This window comes from Nymphalis io, chromosome 22, assembly GCF_905147045.1.
Source record: "Nymphalis io chromosome 22, ilAglIoxx1.1, whole genome shotgun sequence".
NCBI classification, from domain to species: domain Eukaryota; kingdom Metazoa; phylum Arthropoda; class Insecta; order Lepidoptera; family Nymphalidae; genus Nymphalis; species Nymphalis io.
In genome coordinates this window covers 4901746-4922297 of record NC_065909.1, presented here as the reverse complement: position 1 = coordinate 4922297, position 20552 = coordinate 4901746, and the positions used below count along the sequence as shown (strand labels likewise).

Sequence of the window (20552 nt, the reverse complement as noted above, 5' to 3'; positions counted from 1 at the left end):
GGTTTCACCCGCGCATAACTTCAAAAAAATAACTAAGAGCAGACTTATAATATTTAAGTATATACAACATTTTTAGTTTTATTTTTGCAGTCACAATAAACAAAGCACAGGGATTTCCCTGAGCTCCAATTCTCCAAATGATTCTCCAAACGATACCTAAAGGAAATTGTGGCCTTTTAAAACTGATAGGTGTGTAGGAAACTGTGCATTCAACAAAATAAGTACTCATTGTCAACCGACTAAGTATAAATTTAAAAAAACAATGAGAAAAAAGATATGCGGCGACGAAACGAAATACCTACCTATCAAAACTATAAAAAGTACTAAGAACTCTCTATAATCTTAACTCGATCTTTTATAAGAATTAATGCCATTATTATAAAAACGATTTCGCAAATCTTGCATTATTTTAGAACAAATTTGATTACCCTACAAAAGGTTATAGTGAGTCAACTTTAAAATATAGGCATACGCTATCGCTGACACTTTATATAACTTTTCAAAAGGAACAATTCTATCATACATGACTGTTGTGTAACTTTAACCGTTTAGGCAGCGCACGCAACGGGAACTCTCAAAAGGAATAAATTTTTCATTTAGTATGACTTTTTTTTTTGGCTTTTTACTTTAAAATTACAGACTTCCAGACAACATTTATCCTTTACCTATACTCACGCGCGAGCACAGCCGCGAGCATTAGCTAGTTAAACGTATAATATCGAAAAACAAAAGAAGTGAGCATTACATATATTGTTATATATTTTTTAATCCGTAATATGTAGTTTTTTTAATAAGCCACTAATATATCAAAGTATATTACAAACGGATACAGACAGAGGTTTGCCAAGGAGCGTCGTGCGACATACCCGCGTTCACTGCATATAACTCAATATTTTAGACATCAGCGCGGCAGTCGGCGCACTTTACAAATACGCGTGGGCGAATTTAACCGACGTAAGCTAAACTCTATTTATTATGATTGATCATATAGATCTGAACTCAACTTACATTGAATGAATCTAAATCTCTGAAACTGTCCATTTTCTAACTTTATTTTGTTCAAATAAACTTTCAATCATCATTATTTTAGACTATTATTTATAGGTAGCTAAAATTTCAGCCAATTCAACTAAACAGTAATTTTATAGCATTTTAATGAATAAACATTCGACATGATTTTTTAAAATGACAATTTTTTTTTATCTATAAACCGATTGAAATAAAACGAACTCTACATTTTAAATGAAGTCTGCCTGAATGTATTGTACATTAGTGCCAAACCGCACCCAAATCAGTTAAGCCGTTCCTAAAGGACCGGAAGCTTTAGCCCAGCACTGAGACATTTACACACTGTTCCTTTATATCTTCCATGTATAGACAGCGATCATTTATATTTTTATTATATGTATACACTTATAAATAAATCTTATATAACGATTCGTTAAAAAGATCAAAGAACAAATACATCTATAATAAATTACAATTTTCTGTACATACTGTTTTATTTTAATATGGCAACACTAAGAATTTTAATAAAATTCAATACCGAATTCGAATGTTACGGCTTATTATTCGTTGTGTTCAAAGGGTAAGAATTTAATTTTAAATGCCACCGAATAATAAAAACACAAAAAACTATTTCCGACATATTTTTATTAATCGTCTTTACATAAAAAATAATACTTTATACATTTCAACATTTAGCGCTAAGCATTATTTAATGGGATTTTTTACCATTAAATTTTGTACTTACATTAACATAACACGTGACAGAAGCAAAACTTCTTTATGCGTCGGAAACGTTTCACTCAAACGTTACACGTACACTAAAATCTCGCCTAAAGAAGTTTTACTTCAAAAACTGATACTATCAACAATTACTATGATCATTTAATATTAATAACCCGACTTGCTTGAAAGTAGAGTAATTCTACATTTCAAATGAAACACCGGAACGACCAATCGCGAAGAAACCTGCATGTGTCGGATGAAAAGTGGGCACATGGTTTTATACCTCTTTAATAAAGGAGATACTTTTGCCCAGCTGTGGGACATTTAAGAACTGTTACCGCGTTTTAACGAACAGCAGGTTTTATTTGAGGATGATACGAGCATTTTACTAGAAAGTTCTATATCGAGTTTTGAGCTTTATAGTATCTCATAGCATTCACTACCGACGAGGTCAATTAATTCAATTTTAACACATCACTACAAAGTCGGGACGGGTCACTATATCTACTATATTGAATGATCATATCACAGACTATAAATACATATTATAGTTTTATTTTATATCACAATTTTGTATGTGGAATATATACATTGTTTTATTTATTGCATAATCTGTTTAAAAAAAAATATACGAAGACTAAAATTAAAAAAAAAACAATGCAAACATTGGCAACACAGAGCCTGCAATAATTAAATTAAATATATTACACATAATTATAAGCAGGTGTGTTCGGTTTTTTGTTTATCTTAAAATCTCATTAGTACTTTCTGAACGTTTTATCTTCAGCTGACGAATCGAATTGGCGAATCTTCAGTCTCAGCGTATCCGTTTAAAGAAATCTGGAGCTGTTCCTTGAGAACGATTTCAACTTTCAAGGTCATAAACACGATATTTAAAGGACTCAATCATAGACAATCATTAAACTGATTGATTAGCTTACGATCGGGTCGAGAAACGGATGTCAAATTATTTCATTTCCAGACGTACAAACGGGCTGTTGATATTAGATATATAGTAACGATGCATTTTATTTATAACACTTAAAAATATATGGAGCTACGTAATCTCAAAAATAATATTTTATTTTTTCGTCTTAATAACATAAAATTTCGTTCGTAGTCGATTGCAATTGAAATATTTTAATACTTTTTCTAGTCCGAAGTACGTATTTCGATGGCCTTTGATGATTAAGTTATACAAAACAATTTACCTTTTAATTAAAAAAAAAAACCTTAATATAAGCGAATATTTTTAACACTGTCAAAATCTTAAGTTTATTGAACTCTGTATATTAAGAAAGTAACGGCCTTACTTATAAACGTTGCTTAGCGTCTGTTTAGTTAAATACTAATTCGTCCCTTTCTGACATTATTGATTTAACATTCGTAAGAAGAAGACACAGCATTGTCTAATTAATCATCCGCTAGAGAACGTAAGTGCGTAAGTCATGTTGTTTAGTAATATCGAATTTCAAATTTCAATCAATTCAGGAAACAAATAAAAAAAAATTAAAATTAAGGCAAGATCACATCTGCGGGAACAACGATCCGTAAACGAAAAACTCATAGATACACGACTGAAATCATGTGTAAAGCGAATGTCACACTTGTGAGAATGTGATTGTGAAGTACCATTATTATAAACGTCATTTGATTATATGAGTGTTGGTGTCGGAATTCCCGTCCGGATTATGAGAGTGAAAAGAGTGTACTTATACATTTACACTTGTGCACTATAATATATCCCGCAGAATTGCCTAGTTTCCTTTGAGAAATGCCGCCGGGCTTCATCATATAACTTATATTTCGCGACAGTCTATTTTGTCCTGCAACGTGTGAACATCCCTTTAGCAAGGCCCCCACCAACTCAATGTTTATCCTAGCCGCGGTTGAAATCTAATGATTTGATGGTTGATAGTTTAAGGAATGCTCAACACTCAGAACATCACTATCATTCAGACCTTTGCCTGTATACCAATTTCATAAAAAAAAAAAAAACAAAAATATGTTTTAATAACAATCGCTTTACAGTACAGAAGTTAAGATCCTAATCGAACTATTTTCCCAAAAACCGTTCCTTGTTATTATAATAAAATTATTATTGCATTAACCAAGAAGGAAGAGGTTGAATATATACATTCAGGATTATTGCAGCGATCGCTCGTATATGAATCATTTACGAAAACCACGAAGATAAAAACAAAAACTCGAAAATAATTAACAACATTATTGTTAAGCTACATTAAAAATAAAACAATAAGTTCATTCCAATATCTCTCATATCAAAGGCATATTGGTAAAAAAAAAAAAAAACAATTAACGATTCGATTTTTAAATGCACATCGGCGAAGCGTTTGCAAAATTATATCGATCTAAAAATTATTACCCCTTAATGAGATTAACTTAAAATTATAACGTTAAACTAAATACATACGTCGCTTATCATTTAAAATTGTCTACATTTTTATGGACTGAGCTCATTCCCCCGGTCCGATCACTAACGCACTCACCGCGAAGAACAGGAACACAACACCACCGATTATGGTAACTGAAAAGATAAACAATTGATATATTAATATAGAAATAAATAAAATTGAAGTGTCTGTCTGTAATTTCAAAACTGCTCGCTTTAAGTTAATGTAGCTCATTGTAAGTTACCAAAAGTGAAATAAATAAATATATTTTTTTTTCTGGGACGAATTAACTAGGTAAGCTTTAATCTAAACGCTGATTGGTCGGTTATGACGTTTTCAGTTGCCATGACCAATGACGATTCGGACTAAAACCAAAATTACATATTTAACTAGCTTTTTTTATTTTATTATGATCTCTAGCAAGGAATACACATCACAGACTTACATTATACATTACAATGGTTATGTGTCTAAGCGATTCCTTAACTATAGGAAACCACAACATCCGTCTTATATAACTAAGTAACAGCTGATATTATAAATAATTATAAAAACATTACTAGTTAAAAATAATAATTAAAAAACTAAAAACAAGAGAAGAAAATCCTCAAATCCGGCAAGAAATTTTAACAAGGCTGATTGCCAACATATTCAAAATCTACATGACTTAAAATAATACCAGATAACAGTTAATACTATGACAGTTGAGTTCGACCTAATTCCGCAATAATATATTAGGTCCTTACATATGAAATTAGCGTTTTGTCGTACTGACCACTTTGATCTGAAATATCTCCTCTTTGGTTAAGAATTCCAAATTCAAATTTATAAATTCATTTTGCTGGTACATTTGAGTTTTGAAAACAGTCATTCGTTTGTTTTTTCCTCATTATTTTTTTTTTGGCGTCGCTTATTACCGCACAATGGAAAACATGAAATATCGGTATATTTACGAGTACGAGTTCTACCGTGGCACCAGTGCTGCAGAAACAGCTCGAAGGCTTAATGGTGTGTACGGCGCTGGTGTCGCAAAAGAAATCACGGTACGTTTTTGGTTTCAACGTTTTCGATCTGGAAATTTCGAACTTCAGAACCAACCCCGTGGACGGCGGGAGACCAAAGTAGAAAATGAAGAATTAAAGGCTATTGTGGAAGCGGATCCATCACAAAGCACTTCAGAGATAGCTGCAGGCTTCGGGGTAAGTGATAAAACTGTATTAATCCACTTAAAGCAAATCGGGTAAGTAAACAACTTGAACGATGGGTACGTTCGATTCACTCATGAATTGAGTGAATCGAACTTGCAAACCCGCGTCGACTGCTGTGTTACTTTGCTCAACCGACACAATAATGAAGGGATTTTAGATGAAAAGTGGATACTGTACGATAATCGGAAGCGCTCGTCGCAATGGCTGAACCCTGGAGACCCAGCCAAATCCTGCCCTAAACGAAATTGACTCAGAAAAAGTTACTTATGAGTGTTTGGTGGACTAACGCCGATGTCGTTCACTATAGCTTTCTAAAATCTGGCCAAACGATTACGACAGATATCTATTGTCAGCAACTGCAAACCAAGAAGGAAGAACTAGCTGCTAAACAACCGAGATTGGTCAATCGCTCTAGGCCACTGCTGCTTCACGACAACGCAAGAAGAATTTAGACAACATCTTTACAAGGAAAAAAAATCAACTCCGATGCGGCAGTCCAAACCGCCTTCAAAGAGTTTATTGATTCTTGCCCCCATGGTTTTTATAGTAAAGGGATCAATGAACTACCTACGAGATGGCAAAAGTGCATAGATAACAACGGTGCATACAATGATTAATTAAATATATTTTACAAAAGAAAAATTGACTTTATATTCCTCCCGTACAAAACGCCAATTTCATATATAAGGAGATATGTAACATATTTATATACAACAAAATCCAATGTATGTTTTAAAACTGAAGGTCGAAAGTTTCTCATTTGTCTCGACAGTAAAATAATATTTACATTAATTACACTTGCAACACTCAACTCATATAAAACAATGGCTGTTTACATCGGATTAAATTTTACTGCACGTGTAATAAAAGGATGAACTCATTCTTTAGTTATTTATAACTTAATGTTTTTAAGACAGTAAAGTGATATATTATATGTATGAATAACATTTATTACTAAAACATAACAAAAACTAATTCAATTAATATATATATATATATATATACTTTGTTGTTTATTTAATAATGCATTTACACAAATCATAGTATGAACATAGTGTGTAATATATACATTGTATGTATAGATAAAAATCTTTGTTGTCTTTGCCTATGTTGTATGTTTTTATTTATGATGAGCTTGCATATTTTTATTTGCAGGCAACATCACAACCGAAATTTCAGGATAACATTTTTATTGTCTTCTATGTTTTTTTTTATGTTCAAGCTTAAAATATCAGAAATTAATTATGATTATAACATAAATAATTGCAATCTAAAGAAAGTAAACCAAATAAAATTGATTTAAAAATGAATTTTATCCCGCATATTGATCACATTATAAGTACTTAATTGCGCTAGGGTTTATCAAAAGAAACACAAAATAAAATTAAGAAATCAAACTCAATGGTTACTTTGTATAATTCAGTCGTAAGAAGTAAGTTAGAATACTGCTCTGTTGCATGGAATCCGTTTTGTCAAATTCATAAGGACGGGTTGGAAAGAGTACAGAAAAAGTTTTTAAATTTTTTGTCTTATAAGGACAAGAATAAAAATTATTTCAAAAAACACCCTGACATGTTAAAACATTACAACATGAGTACACTTATAAGCCGCAGAGATGTGATGGATTTGTGTTTTCTACATAAAATCATATCAGACAGAATAGACTCCCCCGATCTTCTCAGTGAAATAAAATTAGTTATACCGAGACACGAGTTCAAGATTCGTGAACATACCGACTTTTAAATGTCGGTTTTCATGAACAAATATAGGCATAACAGCGCCTTTAAACAGGGCCCCTAAAACGTATAATAATGTTTACAAAGAGGCAGATTTACATTTGTTTGGTGATAGCATGGAAGCATATAAATTTAAAATAAAAGAATACTATGACGGATTGCATATTTAAATTTAAATGTCAAAGTACCACTGCCAACTGCCACGAATGGTTCAATAATTAACTCTTTTTTATTTATTTTTTGCGTTTTTGTGTATAAATTTTTCATCACAATAAGTTAGTCTAATTTTTTTATTTTTGTTATTTATTACATATATATTTTCTTTATTCTTCCTTAATTTATTTGTATACGTGTTGTTTTGCTTATGCGATATCTTTAAAAATGTTAAGTTGGAGTGAGCGAAGTTGAAAATGTGAAATTGCATGATGAGTTAGCCTATAGCGAAGTATAGTGTTAATAAGTGTCATTTTTTGGAATTGTTATTTTCTGGGCAGACATGTAAAAACATTGTGTTGGTTTCCTATAAAATAAAATAAAAAAATAAGCCAGTGGTGACTATTTACCATCTCCAATGGACCATAAGCCATTCTACCTAACCACTATTAAAAAAAACTGGCTTCACTCGATATATATTAGCGGATATATTAGTCGTTGATATCACAGACAGGTAGAAGACATAAATGGATAAACAGAATTGCCCTCTGTTTCTAGAGAATTGTAAATATATATTGCTTATTGCATTTCGTATATTGTTTGACAGTAGGAATACATTTAATGGAAAACAAAGAAAATCTCCGAAAACCTGAACGAACTTCGCTCAGCACGAAGTTCACTAATAAAACGAGTGTGTTCGTTGAGTGTGTAACATACAAAGCTAAAACTATCTATCTGCTAAAACCGCGATTATTATCTTAAAGTATTATCGGACTATCTCAATAAAAAAAAATTAACCTAATTCCGCATTAGAGTTAGAGTTATGCAAATTCATCTTAAAGTCTTAGAAAGAAAGAAAACTCACCAGTCCTAACAGATATCTTTTGCGCAACCATTCTGCCACCGATCACAGCCAGCCCTGTGCAAAGGGCGTGTCCCAGCGAGCCGCCCACAACGACACCGACTGCGTTCTCCCTCGTCGCGAGCACGACCGTCGCCAGCTGGGACCTATCGCCCCATTCCGCTAAGAACGTCAACGAAGCAGCTTGCAGCAACACTTTAAGCATTGCATTACGCTTCCGCCGACGGGTCTCTGCTTGACCCTGTTCCAACATGTCAAGAGTTTCCTCTTTTTCCTCCTGGAATTTATAAAACAATTTCATTTATAACAAATCTAATGATGATGACGACAGTACAGACAAATATCTTATGACGGTGTATATAAATATAGGAGTGCATTCTCATTGGTGAAACATACATATATAACGATCCATATGAACTTATATTCATAATACATATATCGAAACATGCTGTATATAGCTTTGAATATAAAAGAAAAAAAAGCGTCTTGAGAAAATATAAATGATGAACAGAAACATTCAAATGAAATAATACAGTAGCTCTCAAGATACATCGTAAGAAAATCTATTTATGTATGTCTGGTGAAATAAAAAAATAAACTGACGTAGGAAGTTGATGCGTACGAGAATTTAAAAATGTAACAATAACGAACATGATGCGTTAACTATATCAAATGTACATGCTATCCTTCAAACAAACGAAGCTAGTTTGAAATTAACCAAAAACGACTTTACTTATAAATATTGTTTAGGTGATTATTTACTTTTTAAATTACTGATCACGGAAATAGAGAAAATAATCTATTATTAAGAAGAAATCTGTTATTAAATAAACATCCGCTAAACAGCGTTTATAAGTTATAACAAAATTAAAAAAAATTGTAACTATCGTGAAATACAATTACGCCGTCTACATACTCGTATATTTACGTGAACTAATACAATCCGATAAAATGACGATACCAATAAATATAAACTAATTATTTTTAATATAGTATGATAAAAATAAACAAAACTCTGAAAAATGATATAATTACGCAATACATCTTAAGCAACATTTAATTCGACCAAAAAATTTATAAATGTATTCGGAAAAATTCCCTCAAAGTTTGTTATTTTTACAAGTATGTCTTAATTACGTTTTTTTGGTCAAATTTTTGCATACATCAAATATTTATAAACATGATATCAAATGCTGAATTCCTTTGCAAGTAATTAGAATTACATAAGCTGATTTTCAAAGGCTGTGATGTGATCAGTGCATAACGCAACCTAAAAAGCTAAGCTAAAAGAAAAAAAAAACTAATGTGTCATTCGTACTGCCAGGCATAATGACGTAAGATCACCCTCAACGGTTCGGATTGGGTCGAGGGGCCCGCTTGGGGCTCCTCGGGCGTCACAGTGGCCTCGACTTCAGGGGTACGAGAAGTACCCGGACTTTGGGACCGTTCAGACGTGGAGCCCTCTTCGGGCGATCTCGATCCTTCTTTGGGAGAGCCCTGTTTAATGTTAGACAACTTGATACCACCTTTAAAATTAGAAATCCATTTTCGAATTTAATTTTTAAATCATGAATCATAGAAGGAATTACATAACCACTACATATCAACGAAAATAATGTTCTTATACTTTTGACTAAATTGATTTATGATATTTTAATCAAAGTAATTATAAGAGATAATAAAGATGACACTGATAAAGGAATTCAACATTTGCATTGTATGTAATTAAACACTATCACTATTTATCGCGTTTGCTTAAAATAAAGAAAAATTATCTCTGCGCTATCAAGTGAGATTATTTTCAAGAGTCTCCGTGACATATTTTGCAATGAAGTCCTCGCGTAGACAGTAAAGAGTTTTCGATAAGATAAAAATAAACATTCTATCTGAGAATTTACGATCATTATCAACTTCAGTAGGATATGATTCGAATCAAGATTAAGTCTTGACATTGTATAAGATCATATTAACTTTCAGACAAAGATAGAAAATCCCATTTTATTTCTACTTTTCATATTACTTATTACTTTAGTTTTTTAACTAAAAGCAAAACTGAACGGATTGGATGATAACATTAGCACATATAATTACCTGATCCTCCCTCCTCTTCAACTCACTCTGAACCTCCTCCAACTCCTCCTGGCCCTCGTTCGGGTCCATCTTCCAACCATCCCTGAGCATTTTAAGACCGAATATCGCGAACAGGGCAGCGCTGATATAATGCGTGTACACCCTCGGTATCACCGTAGCCACCCACCCGAAGGCAGCTGACAGAACGGTCATAAAAACTAATGCGGATATCGCTCCAGCAAAGACTATGACCCTGGGATGTTTCATCGCCATTATGGCTGCGATGAAAAATGTCTTATCTCCTAATTCTGACACTATTACAACGGAAATAGACGCTAGGAAGCCCTGCCAGAAGCTGCCTTGGACAGCAGCTCGCTGAAAAGAGAAAAGAATAAAGTTTATTTCAATTGTCTACAAAGCTTAAGCGCGATTTAAATTGACAACGTAAACAAATATGCCATGCCCCACCGGTGGGCAAAGACTTCTAAATAAAATCATAGTCCAGGAAACTGATCTATTACGATTGAAGGATATATGTACTTGTACGTGTCTTATAATATATTTATTTCCATATCCAAAGGTTCTCGAATGATTTTGATCTGAATCAACGTTACAGACCTGAGAGACATCACATCTTAACTTTAAATTAAGCGAATTTAAATTACTGCAAACATTCCCGATTTTTCAAAAAGCATTTTTTTATATATCGCTTGTTGGTATATACAGTTATCGGGGTATACAGTAAATAGTTGACGATCACTATATGAGCAACCATTTGCAATTACACAACATTATAACATTTTTATTGACAATTTAATAACCAACACAAAAGTTGGAAATTTTGTGGAGACGTAACTTTTGTATCATCAACCGCAAAGATGACCGATCGTGTCATTTAAGATAACATTCAAAATTTATAAAATAAAAGAAAGGAGCGATGCTTTACAATTTTTTTTTATCAGACAAAGGTTTGTTTATCTTTATACTTGTATGGTAGATACTGTAAAGTATACGTATTCACTCTGTTTTTCAATCATTAATCTATTTCATATGTATGAAAGTGGGTATTGTATTTTTCTATTATAAAGGTAGGCAGATCGGTATGTGGGCCACCTGGTGGTGAGAGGTCACCACTACCACCACCATACTTTCACCATACTTTACATCATAAATGAGCCGTGATGATGCTTGAATGGAAACTAAGATGTTATGTCCCTTGTGTCTGTAGTTACATTGGCTCCGGAACACTTATAAGCATAGCTGTTTGTCGATAGAAACGTGATGAGTGTGTGGTAACTTCTCAGATGTGCTTGCATAAAGCCCTACCATCAAGTATTTGCTTATAACTAAGTTAGACTATAGTTGTTAGTATAGGTTCATTTCAGTTTGATAGAACGGCCGTCAAATGACAAAACCAGTTATATAATATATAATTATATTTACATAATGTGGCAATTCTTTAATGATGGGCGGATGTTGTCAGGAAATAGGCATGAAATATTGCAATGTTATTGCAGATTATTTCCTTAAAACGAAAACAAAAAACATATTGCAAAAACAAACGCAAAACGTTCATTGGTTTCGCTGAATCAAATTCGGCACAACCTTAAGAAAAACGACCATAGAGAACATTTTATTTGTAAAACATTAAATACTAATACCCAACTAATATTATAAATGCGAATGTCAGTTTAGCAAACGACAGTTCAGCGTAACAAACAAATAATTCTTCTTACGCTTTCACCGTCCTAAATACTCAACTGATCATCATGGAATTTGCATACGCGTTGTCATGGCAACAGCCAATGGGCACTGAGTACCTACCTAGCACGTGCCCTTACACGTGCATTAATATACATTAAAAGTACATATTTGCAAGCCTCGAGGTATTACATAAGCTGTTTAATATCGAAGGTAATTGCTGCTTATGTAACACAATAAGGTGTTATTAATAAAGGAATAATGCATAACTGTGAGATACAGTATCGCTTATCTAACGATGACGTTACAAGGTGCGATCTGAGGTTAATATTTAATGTTACATTTTACTTCGTACTGTATTCCAGTTGAACGGATGAACCAATGTCAACACATACACAGGGGACTTTGAATCAATTTCACGGACCCACGTTGCACTGATGAAATTCACGCATCCAGGATGAATCAAAATCGATATTGAAATGTTTGCAGATATATATTTACAATTTACTTTATTATATGTAATGGTAATACCGGATTACGAGGATATTTGACGAAATTACAATGTAGTTCATTTAAAAACTACATGAATGGCTTAAAGCGGATAGGTATTGAATGACTTTTTAATTTTATTTTATAGGCATGTTTCGATCGATTTTATTATTTAAAAAATTTAATCATGATTGTTGACTAATACTGTTTAAAATTAAATAGAGCTATATATCACAATTATATACTTTGATTTAAATATCACTTTGTCATCATAATTTTTCCAGCAAATAAAATAAACGATAATAATATTGTCAAAAGAGCGGTTATCAATATAGGTTTTTTTTAAAAAAACCGAAAAAAAGACAAAAAAAAAGTCATTTAAGCAAAGGCCTCTTCCTCTCCCATGGAAAAGGTTTGAAATTAAATCCATCGTACTACTCCAATGAGGTTTAATATATACACGACATATTCCTTCAGTGCCGAGAACGTAATGAATTACAGACGCAAGTTGATCACATGAAAACGTGACATGCTTGCTCTGGTTTAAGCCCAGTACACCTCGGCTCGGACATAAGTATCGCGCTTAGAATTGGTCCGATTGTAAAGTCGTGGATCTTTGTTTAGGCGTTACATAGAATTATAAATAAATTAGTATTTTCAGTGCTTTTTTATACTTCTCATTGGTTTCAACTGTGTCTAATTTATTCTAACATTGACATTAAAACATAATGTTTTTTAGTCACGCAATACAGATTAACGTAATCAGGCAATAAAAACACGGAGGTCATTCACAAATGCCCGCATTTCAATATCATAATGCAAATACACTAAAATATACCAAAATAAATCGTATAAACCCATTAATTTAAACCGTTTGGAATCAAAATCTATAAAATTAATCTAATACCATATTTTTCAAAATATTCATGTTTTAAGGCAGGACAGTTCAGAGTCGCCAACTACCAAGAGAATATAATTGTACATATATAACATACATACATGTGGTAATATCTCTTCAATAATTGGCATATTCCTATAGTACGGCAACTTCACACGACCGGAGCTAGATCAGGCGCAGGACCTTCTGTCTTAACTTTAACCTTACTTCATCACCTTCACCATACAGCCAGGAGTTACAAAGTCGGTAGTGTTAATGACAAAGAAAAGGTTCATCGACCCGACCGGGATGCGAACCGATGCAACAGGATCCACGAGACAATAAAATCATTACTTTTTTATTATTGTTATATTTAAACTAGCGCTTTACCATTCCATTTATCTCCTGCGTAGTTGGCTAGAGATTAGTCAACTACGTAGGAGATATTATAGTGCAGAAGTGTGTGCGCAAACATAAGTGCACTCTGTATTCCCTAACTCTCATAATCCGATTGCCGTCCCGGCAATCCGACACGACCGGAAAGAGTTCAGGCACAGGACCAACGGCATTACGTGCTTTCCGAGGCAAGGGAGTGAACACACTTCCAACTTCCAGACTCCGCGTTGCTACTGAGAATTTTCTGACAGAAAAACCCAATAACCTTTTATTGGCCCGACCTGGGAATTGAACCCAGGACCTCCGGGTCTGCGGCCTTCCATCAAGCCACTAGACCAACGAGGCAGTTCTTTTATGTACATAGATAGTGAATACAACATTGTTTGGTAGCGACGTTTACATATCTAAATTTCATAATATATTTATCTTTATGGATGACTTTGTTAACAAGGCACGTAGCGATAATGAAAAACAACAAAATCTGATAGACACGTGTCACTCCTGATACGATGAGTAAACATTTTTTATACACAACGATATCACTTATTACTGAGTAAAAGCTGGACGGTATAAAAGGTTTCGATTAATAATAACATTGACCCTTTGATTTTCTATATAATTATGTATTTACAAAAGAAAAGTAGTGTATGTAGTATATCAGTTGTCTGGTTCATAGCACAAGCTTTGTACAAGCTTAATTTGGGATCAAATGGGCGTGTGTGAAAAATGTCCCAGGATATATTTGACTGAATTTTGGTGAGCAGCAGCAAGTTGCAACAGTGCTGATATAGTACATAATTGGGTGCAAAACACATGTACACTATATCCTTACTAACAATCGATCGGTCGAACCAAAAGAGCTCAGAGGCGGTAGAATAAATAATTGTAAATGTGTATTTCCCTTTTTTTTCGCTGGAATGACGCATTTACGCGTTTCCTCACATGGGTATGTGGGACTCGCCGACGCTGAAGGCGCCGGAATACCCACTATAAACCAGCAGTACCCACACCATATTTTCAGGGGAAGCCACGGGATCGCTTGCAAATACTACCGTGTTCTACACAGACCTGCATCAAGCTAACGACTTTTGTTCTTGTGTGAATATGTAAAATAATAAAACTAATTTGAAAAAAATCCTATTCCGTTAGAACTCAAAGCATTGCTTACCCGTGAAATATGTACAACCGATTTATGGCGATATACTATTTTGATGCGTGTATACTAGAAATTTTATAATTATAACGGTCAATATCGCATATTATATATCACTTTCTGACATTTCACGGCCATTTTCTGCGGTGAGTTTCTAGTAGTACTTAAAACGTGAAAGCGTAATGAACAAATGAATAAACAAACTCACGTTCGCATTTACAATATTGGTAAGGATAAGCAGCTGTATGAATGAAAGTGATGTAAAATATTAATTATATTGCTTCTCGATCACATTGCAAATAATAATTCATGTTATTATATCCTTTTTTTATAGAATAGGAAAGCGGACGAGCATATGGGCCACCTGATGGTAAGTGGTCACCAAACGCCCTTAGACATTGGCATTGTAAGAAATGTCAACCATCGCTTACATAGCCAATGCGCCACCAACCTTGGGAACTAAGAATTTTATGTCCCTTGTGCCTGTAATTACACTAGCTCACTCACACCCTTCAAACCGGAACACAACAATATCAAATATTGCTGTTTTGCGATAGAATATCTGATGAGTGGTTGGTACCTACCCAGACGAGCTTGTACAAAGCCCCACCACCAGTAAAAGTATAAGCGATATCTCAATTTTAACTATTCATCAATATACGTTACGAAAGAAATTCTGTTACACATTAGCAGGATGATGAAACGATATGCATATTCATTATACTGATATTAGTTTCTATATATATATATATATAAATATATATATATATATAATTCTTATAACATATTTCCTTTTGTAATTTAAATATTATATATAAAAATTATTTAGCTAAAATTATATTAAGAATTCTATTATATTGCATGCTAATTAAAGGCATATTGTGAGGTAAATATCGATAATGTAATGTCTAATGTAAATCAATGTATGAAAATAAAGTTTTTTTTTTTTGTTACTAATAGACAATCTAGTTTAGGTGGCGTTTTTTATCTCCTGATTAAGTTAAGGAGTTCCTCAGATGTGTTATTTCGAAACGATCCCGTTGCTTCTCTGATCCACGGATGGTCACAGCGGCTTTAGTGTGTAAGAATCCCAATATAACCCGGTCCCCTCATAAGCCAGATACCTTCATCGTTTGAGTTGTTGCATATCGGTTCCGATGTAATTTTATAGTATTTATTTTCTCCTCAACCACATTCATAAGTAAAGCCGTACTTATATTAAAGCATTCTTAGATTAACTTACGCTTCAATATATATTGTAAACAAATTATGCTTAATTCTATTAGTAATTATCTTTATTAGTAATTACATATCATAAAATCGCTTTTTTAAATTGGATTAATTTTGGGATTACGCGTTACCAAACTAGTTCTGAATCAATTTTGTTGAAACTAGTTTTAACCAGTACGAACTACTATTTACTGACAAATAAATTCAATCAAAACGATCTGTCAAAATTATAATGCTCCGTTAAATAGTGCTAGTTGTTGTATCCACATAATTTATAAAAAAAAGTAAACGTCATTATCTTATGTTAACGAACGATGGCAAACATGATTCGCTCGGCTCGTATATTTAACGAATCGTTAACCGTACATCCCTGTTTCATATGATTCGAGTACTTCTCTTCAGTTTGTCAAGTTGGTTTACGTTTATGGTAACTAGAGCAATAACCATAAACGCCCTCCGTAAACGTCATCCGTGGCTCCTCAGGGTCGTAGTACGAAGGTAAATAAAGCTATTACCGACCTTTATAAATGCGCATTTAACTTGAATTATTATTTCGCATCAGTGGTATTCCTGAGATTATTGTTTAACCATACACACTCTTTAACTTTGTGATGTTATTTTGTCTTGCTGACCAATGTCAGCCACGGCAGCCATTCTCAATAGAGGCTAACCATATTATAGCGCATAAGTGTATGCGCAAATTCGAGTGCAATCTCTATTTTTTTCTGGGAATTTCTCTACTGAAAAACCCAATAATTTTTTTCATTGACCCGGTATATGAACCAAGACCTTGGGCCTGGGACCTTTTAAACTACCCACTAGAACAACAAGGCTATACAAATTTCTACCACAGATATCTATATAAATAAAACAAAATAAATGATGTAACCATTTATAACTCAAGAACGGCAGTTATTCTCAGAATAACTATTAAAATATCAAAAAGTGTCACGTAAAAAAAATAAACAAAAAAAATATAAAGATATTATAGTCAGAAAATACTTGAATCAAAATGTAAAAAAAAAATAGAGAACGAATGACGACAACTGTCAATTTGTGATTTATAAATACAATTTTTTTAACATTGTGATTTCTTTTAAAAAAAGCATATAAAGGTCACCGGTCGACTTGTATTATCATAAATTAGCCCGATAATGTAAATCAGATTTTTATTTTCATTCATATAAAGTTACGACAATTGAAGATAGTTTGTATATCATTAAAGGAACGAGCATTTTGCGGTTTCGTTATATGCGCTAACCAGTAACGCTAGCGATTATACATAACAAGGACATCCGGATGTTCTGTGCTCGTTTCAACGTGCAGAACCAGTGCTGCTAAATGCAACATGTTATTTAAAGTTCACTGACTTTGTTAATGAATATATTAAAAAAAAACTTTTGGATTGGAGTTTTTTTTAAATACACTTTGTTCAAGTAAGCGTGGAAGCACTTTTGAACCGTCAATGTACTAGATAAAATCTTAATTGTAAGGCCAACCGGTTCGACATGTAGATTCCTAACAGAAGAAGATTATACGTGAACCAACCTAAAATTTTATCAACTAATTATAATGCGATTTATACTGTCTTCCTTATTCTTAATTTGAATTTTTAATTAATCTTACAATGACAAATAAAGGAAATCATGTAAGAAAAAACTGCACTTGTCCGATTAATTTAAGTTAAATACCAATATATCCACCGATCAACCCACAGTAGGGCAGAGTGGTGACAATAGTTCTAAGAAACTTATGACGTTATTAATGTTATTAACGTTATTTTTAATTTAGTAACCCTTCAAATCAAATGTCGGCGTATTATAGTATCGCCTTAGAATTCAATGAAAATGCGATTGAAGAAACTTACAACGGTGACGTCATCCGTCTCATCATCGTCGTCCTTAATTTATGGGACGTTTCGCCAGTCACCCAGCTGTTAATCTTTTCATTTTTATATTGCCTTATTAAATTATTTAACAAGCCGGTAGATTTGTTGAATTTAGTGTGACGTTACGTAGCTTATAAATTGTGGGCGATCACGTCAAATTATATGTAGTTTAGAAGATGCTCCGAAACAGATAAAAGGATAAGCCTCTTTTTGGCTTCGTCGTAGTTTAGCTTCCTGTATCCGGAATCCCTAGGTAATGCCCCGACGGTTGCCCCGCATAGGCGGGACAACAATGTGCAATTGTCGGGGCATCAATGTGCAAGAGATCCCGTGACGCCCCCCGAATAGACGGAGTAGGTACCGCTTGGTTTTAGTGGGTATTCTGACACACTCGGTGCCATTGTCTACATCTCTCACCACACGTCATGTGGAGGAAACGCGTAAGTGCCTTTTTCAAGCGCTAACAAAAAACAAAAGATCGGTACTGAGATTTTGACATTAGACCACATTTTCTATGGTTACACAATGTTTTGTCTTCTAATGTCAAATTACTAATGACAGTTAGAGACAATCGATTATAATTGAATGTTTATTAAACATTTATGAAATGTAGTTTTTGAGTGCGAGTCATACATTTTATCAGCAAAAGCACACACATCTTAGGCACGTAAATGCTAAACAAATGTTTTTATTTTTTAATTTAATTTTTATATCTGGCTGTAAAACTGATAAACGAAGTTGAATTTTAATTATTAAGGTATAGGTATTTCACTGTGACATTTAGATTGTCACACAGGTGAAAATTATTCGAGTGCAACGAGTGAAAATATTCAAGGCTGAATTTGAGCCAACGATTCCGTGGAACGTTCAAGTGAAATGTTTCTGATTTTGTTGTTGAATAAAGTATTTTGATTTAGATTATAGTAACAGCAGTTGAGTTTCTTGTCATTTCTTTTCGATACGATAAGTATTCGGAACCAATGGTCGTTTTACATATAAATTGTCAAGCCAGACTTGTGTAATGAGGATACATAAGTATTATGTAACGGTCTAGTTAAACGAGATCATCGACCTGGAACACTGGACAGAATCTGACCATTATATATATATCCTTATGTAAAAAAATGCAGGTATTGTCCATTTATTGAACAAGGTTATATAGTATGTAACATCACGCTACGATCCACAGAAACGGAGCAATAGCATTTATCGCGGTTTAAACAGCACGAAGCAGTTATTATTTATTTATTAGGAAGCCAGCGTTATATACTAAGAAATAAATTTTCTTAATGCGTATTTAAAAATAGTGTTACAAAGTACCACTTACAGGCTTACTTAACATGCAAATAAAAGTTGCCGCTCTAATTGACGAAAAAAAAAGAAAAATCATTAATTTAAATAGCAGTAACCTACATATAAGATAAGGTTGTGTCATGACATAGCTTCTTATATCAACTTACAAGGTAATCATTTTCTCATCTGTTTAATTTAGATACACTTTAAAATAAATATGGCTATGAATCATCATGGCCAAAGCTTTATAGATACTTCGTGGTAGGGCTTTGTGCAATCCTGGATAATTACCAACCACTAATCGCTTAATACCGCTAAACATACCTAGCTAGCTACCTATATTTTTGTGTTGATATTTGAAGCCAGTGTTATTACAGACACAAGGGACATAACTCCTAATTTACCGAAAGGTCGGTGACGCATTTGCGATGGAAAGAAATTTTAATATTTACTGTGCATATAGGCAGCGGTGACCACATACTATCAGGTCGCCCAATTGTCCTAATTGGAACTATTTTACATTTAGATATAAAATAACTAATTTTTCCCACAGAAAACGATAATTTTTCGCTCGTTAAACCGCATAAACGCCAGAATATAATCGTATCATTTGCCAAAATACATCATAATTTTAGCATCACCAAAATAGACTTGGACTTCCTGACGTAGATACTTGCGTCAATGATTACCATTATATGTTGCCACTTTAACTTTTTATATTTTAAATACGAAAAATATATATATATTCGTTTTTTTGTTCGTCTGTTTGAATGGTCTAGTCTCAGGAACTGACAGTCCGATTTAAAAAAATATTTTTACCTGAGTTCATTGACTGAAAAAGATTATATAATAACAAGTTACGACCCATGTCACCGAACCAATAACGTTAAAAAGTAAAACCTTGCGTAGCAGCTAGTATATAAAATTCATGCCCGGTTCCTTTAATTACACAGCGTTATTCGGCTTCAGTAACCGACCGTTTTTGAGTTGACGATTGACCGATTAACGTGCCGTTAAAGTCTTCGTGGCTTATAAAAGGTGTTTCTACCAACGTTTTTAATTACAGCTCCTAGACATTACTGTTCTACCTTCACAATACTCTTCGTATTCTTATTGTGAAGGAATGTTGCAATTCAAAGAAATTCCAAATAAAAATTTAAATTAAAAAAAAAGGAAAACTATTTTATATTGACAGTAACCCTGTTACATGATGTAAAGGTATATAGACAGACATATAGACTCTGAAGAACAACGTTCTTGACTTGAGTGAATATTCATTTCTATGCACATGCCAATATCCAACATCGATGGATTGTTTTCCTTATGACGTCATATGTCACATTTTGTTTTA

The 20552-nt window shown here is 33.3% G+C and overlaps 1 protein-coding gene across 2 annotated transcripts in view; it reads right to left on the bottom strand.

Moving 5' to 3' along the window:
- Nucleotides 1-1636: 1636 nt before the first annotated feature.
- LOC126777258 (transmembrane protein 165) overlaps nucleotides 1637-20552 on the bottom strand; it is a 35476-nt gene continuing 16560 nt past the window's right edge. For both annotated transcript variants that reach the window (XM_050500262.1, XM_050500263.1), the window contains 3 exons: nucleotides 10196-10549; nucleotides 8108-8381; nucleotides 1637-4279 (listed from right to left, as the gene is read on the bottom strand). In XM_050500262.1, the coding sequence (XP_050356219.1) occupies nucleotides 4209-4279; nucleotides 8108-8381; nucleotides 10196-10549 (699 nt within the window). In that variant the 3' untranslated portion in view covers nucleotides 1637-4208. The remainder of the gene's footprint in view (nucleotides 4280-8107; nucleotides 8382-10195; nucleotides 10550-20552) is intronic.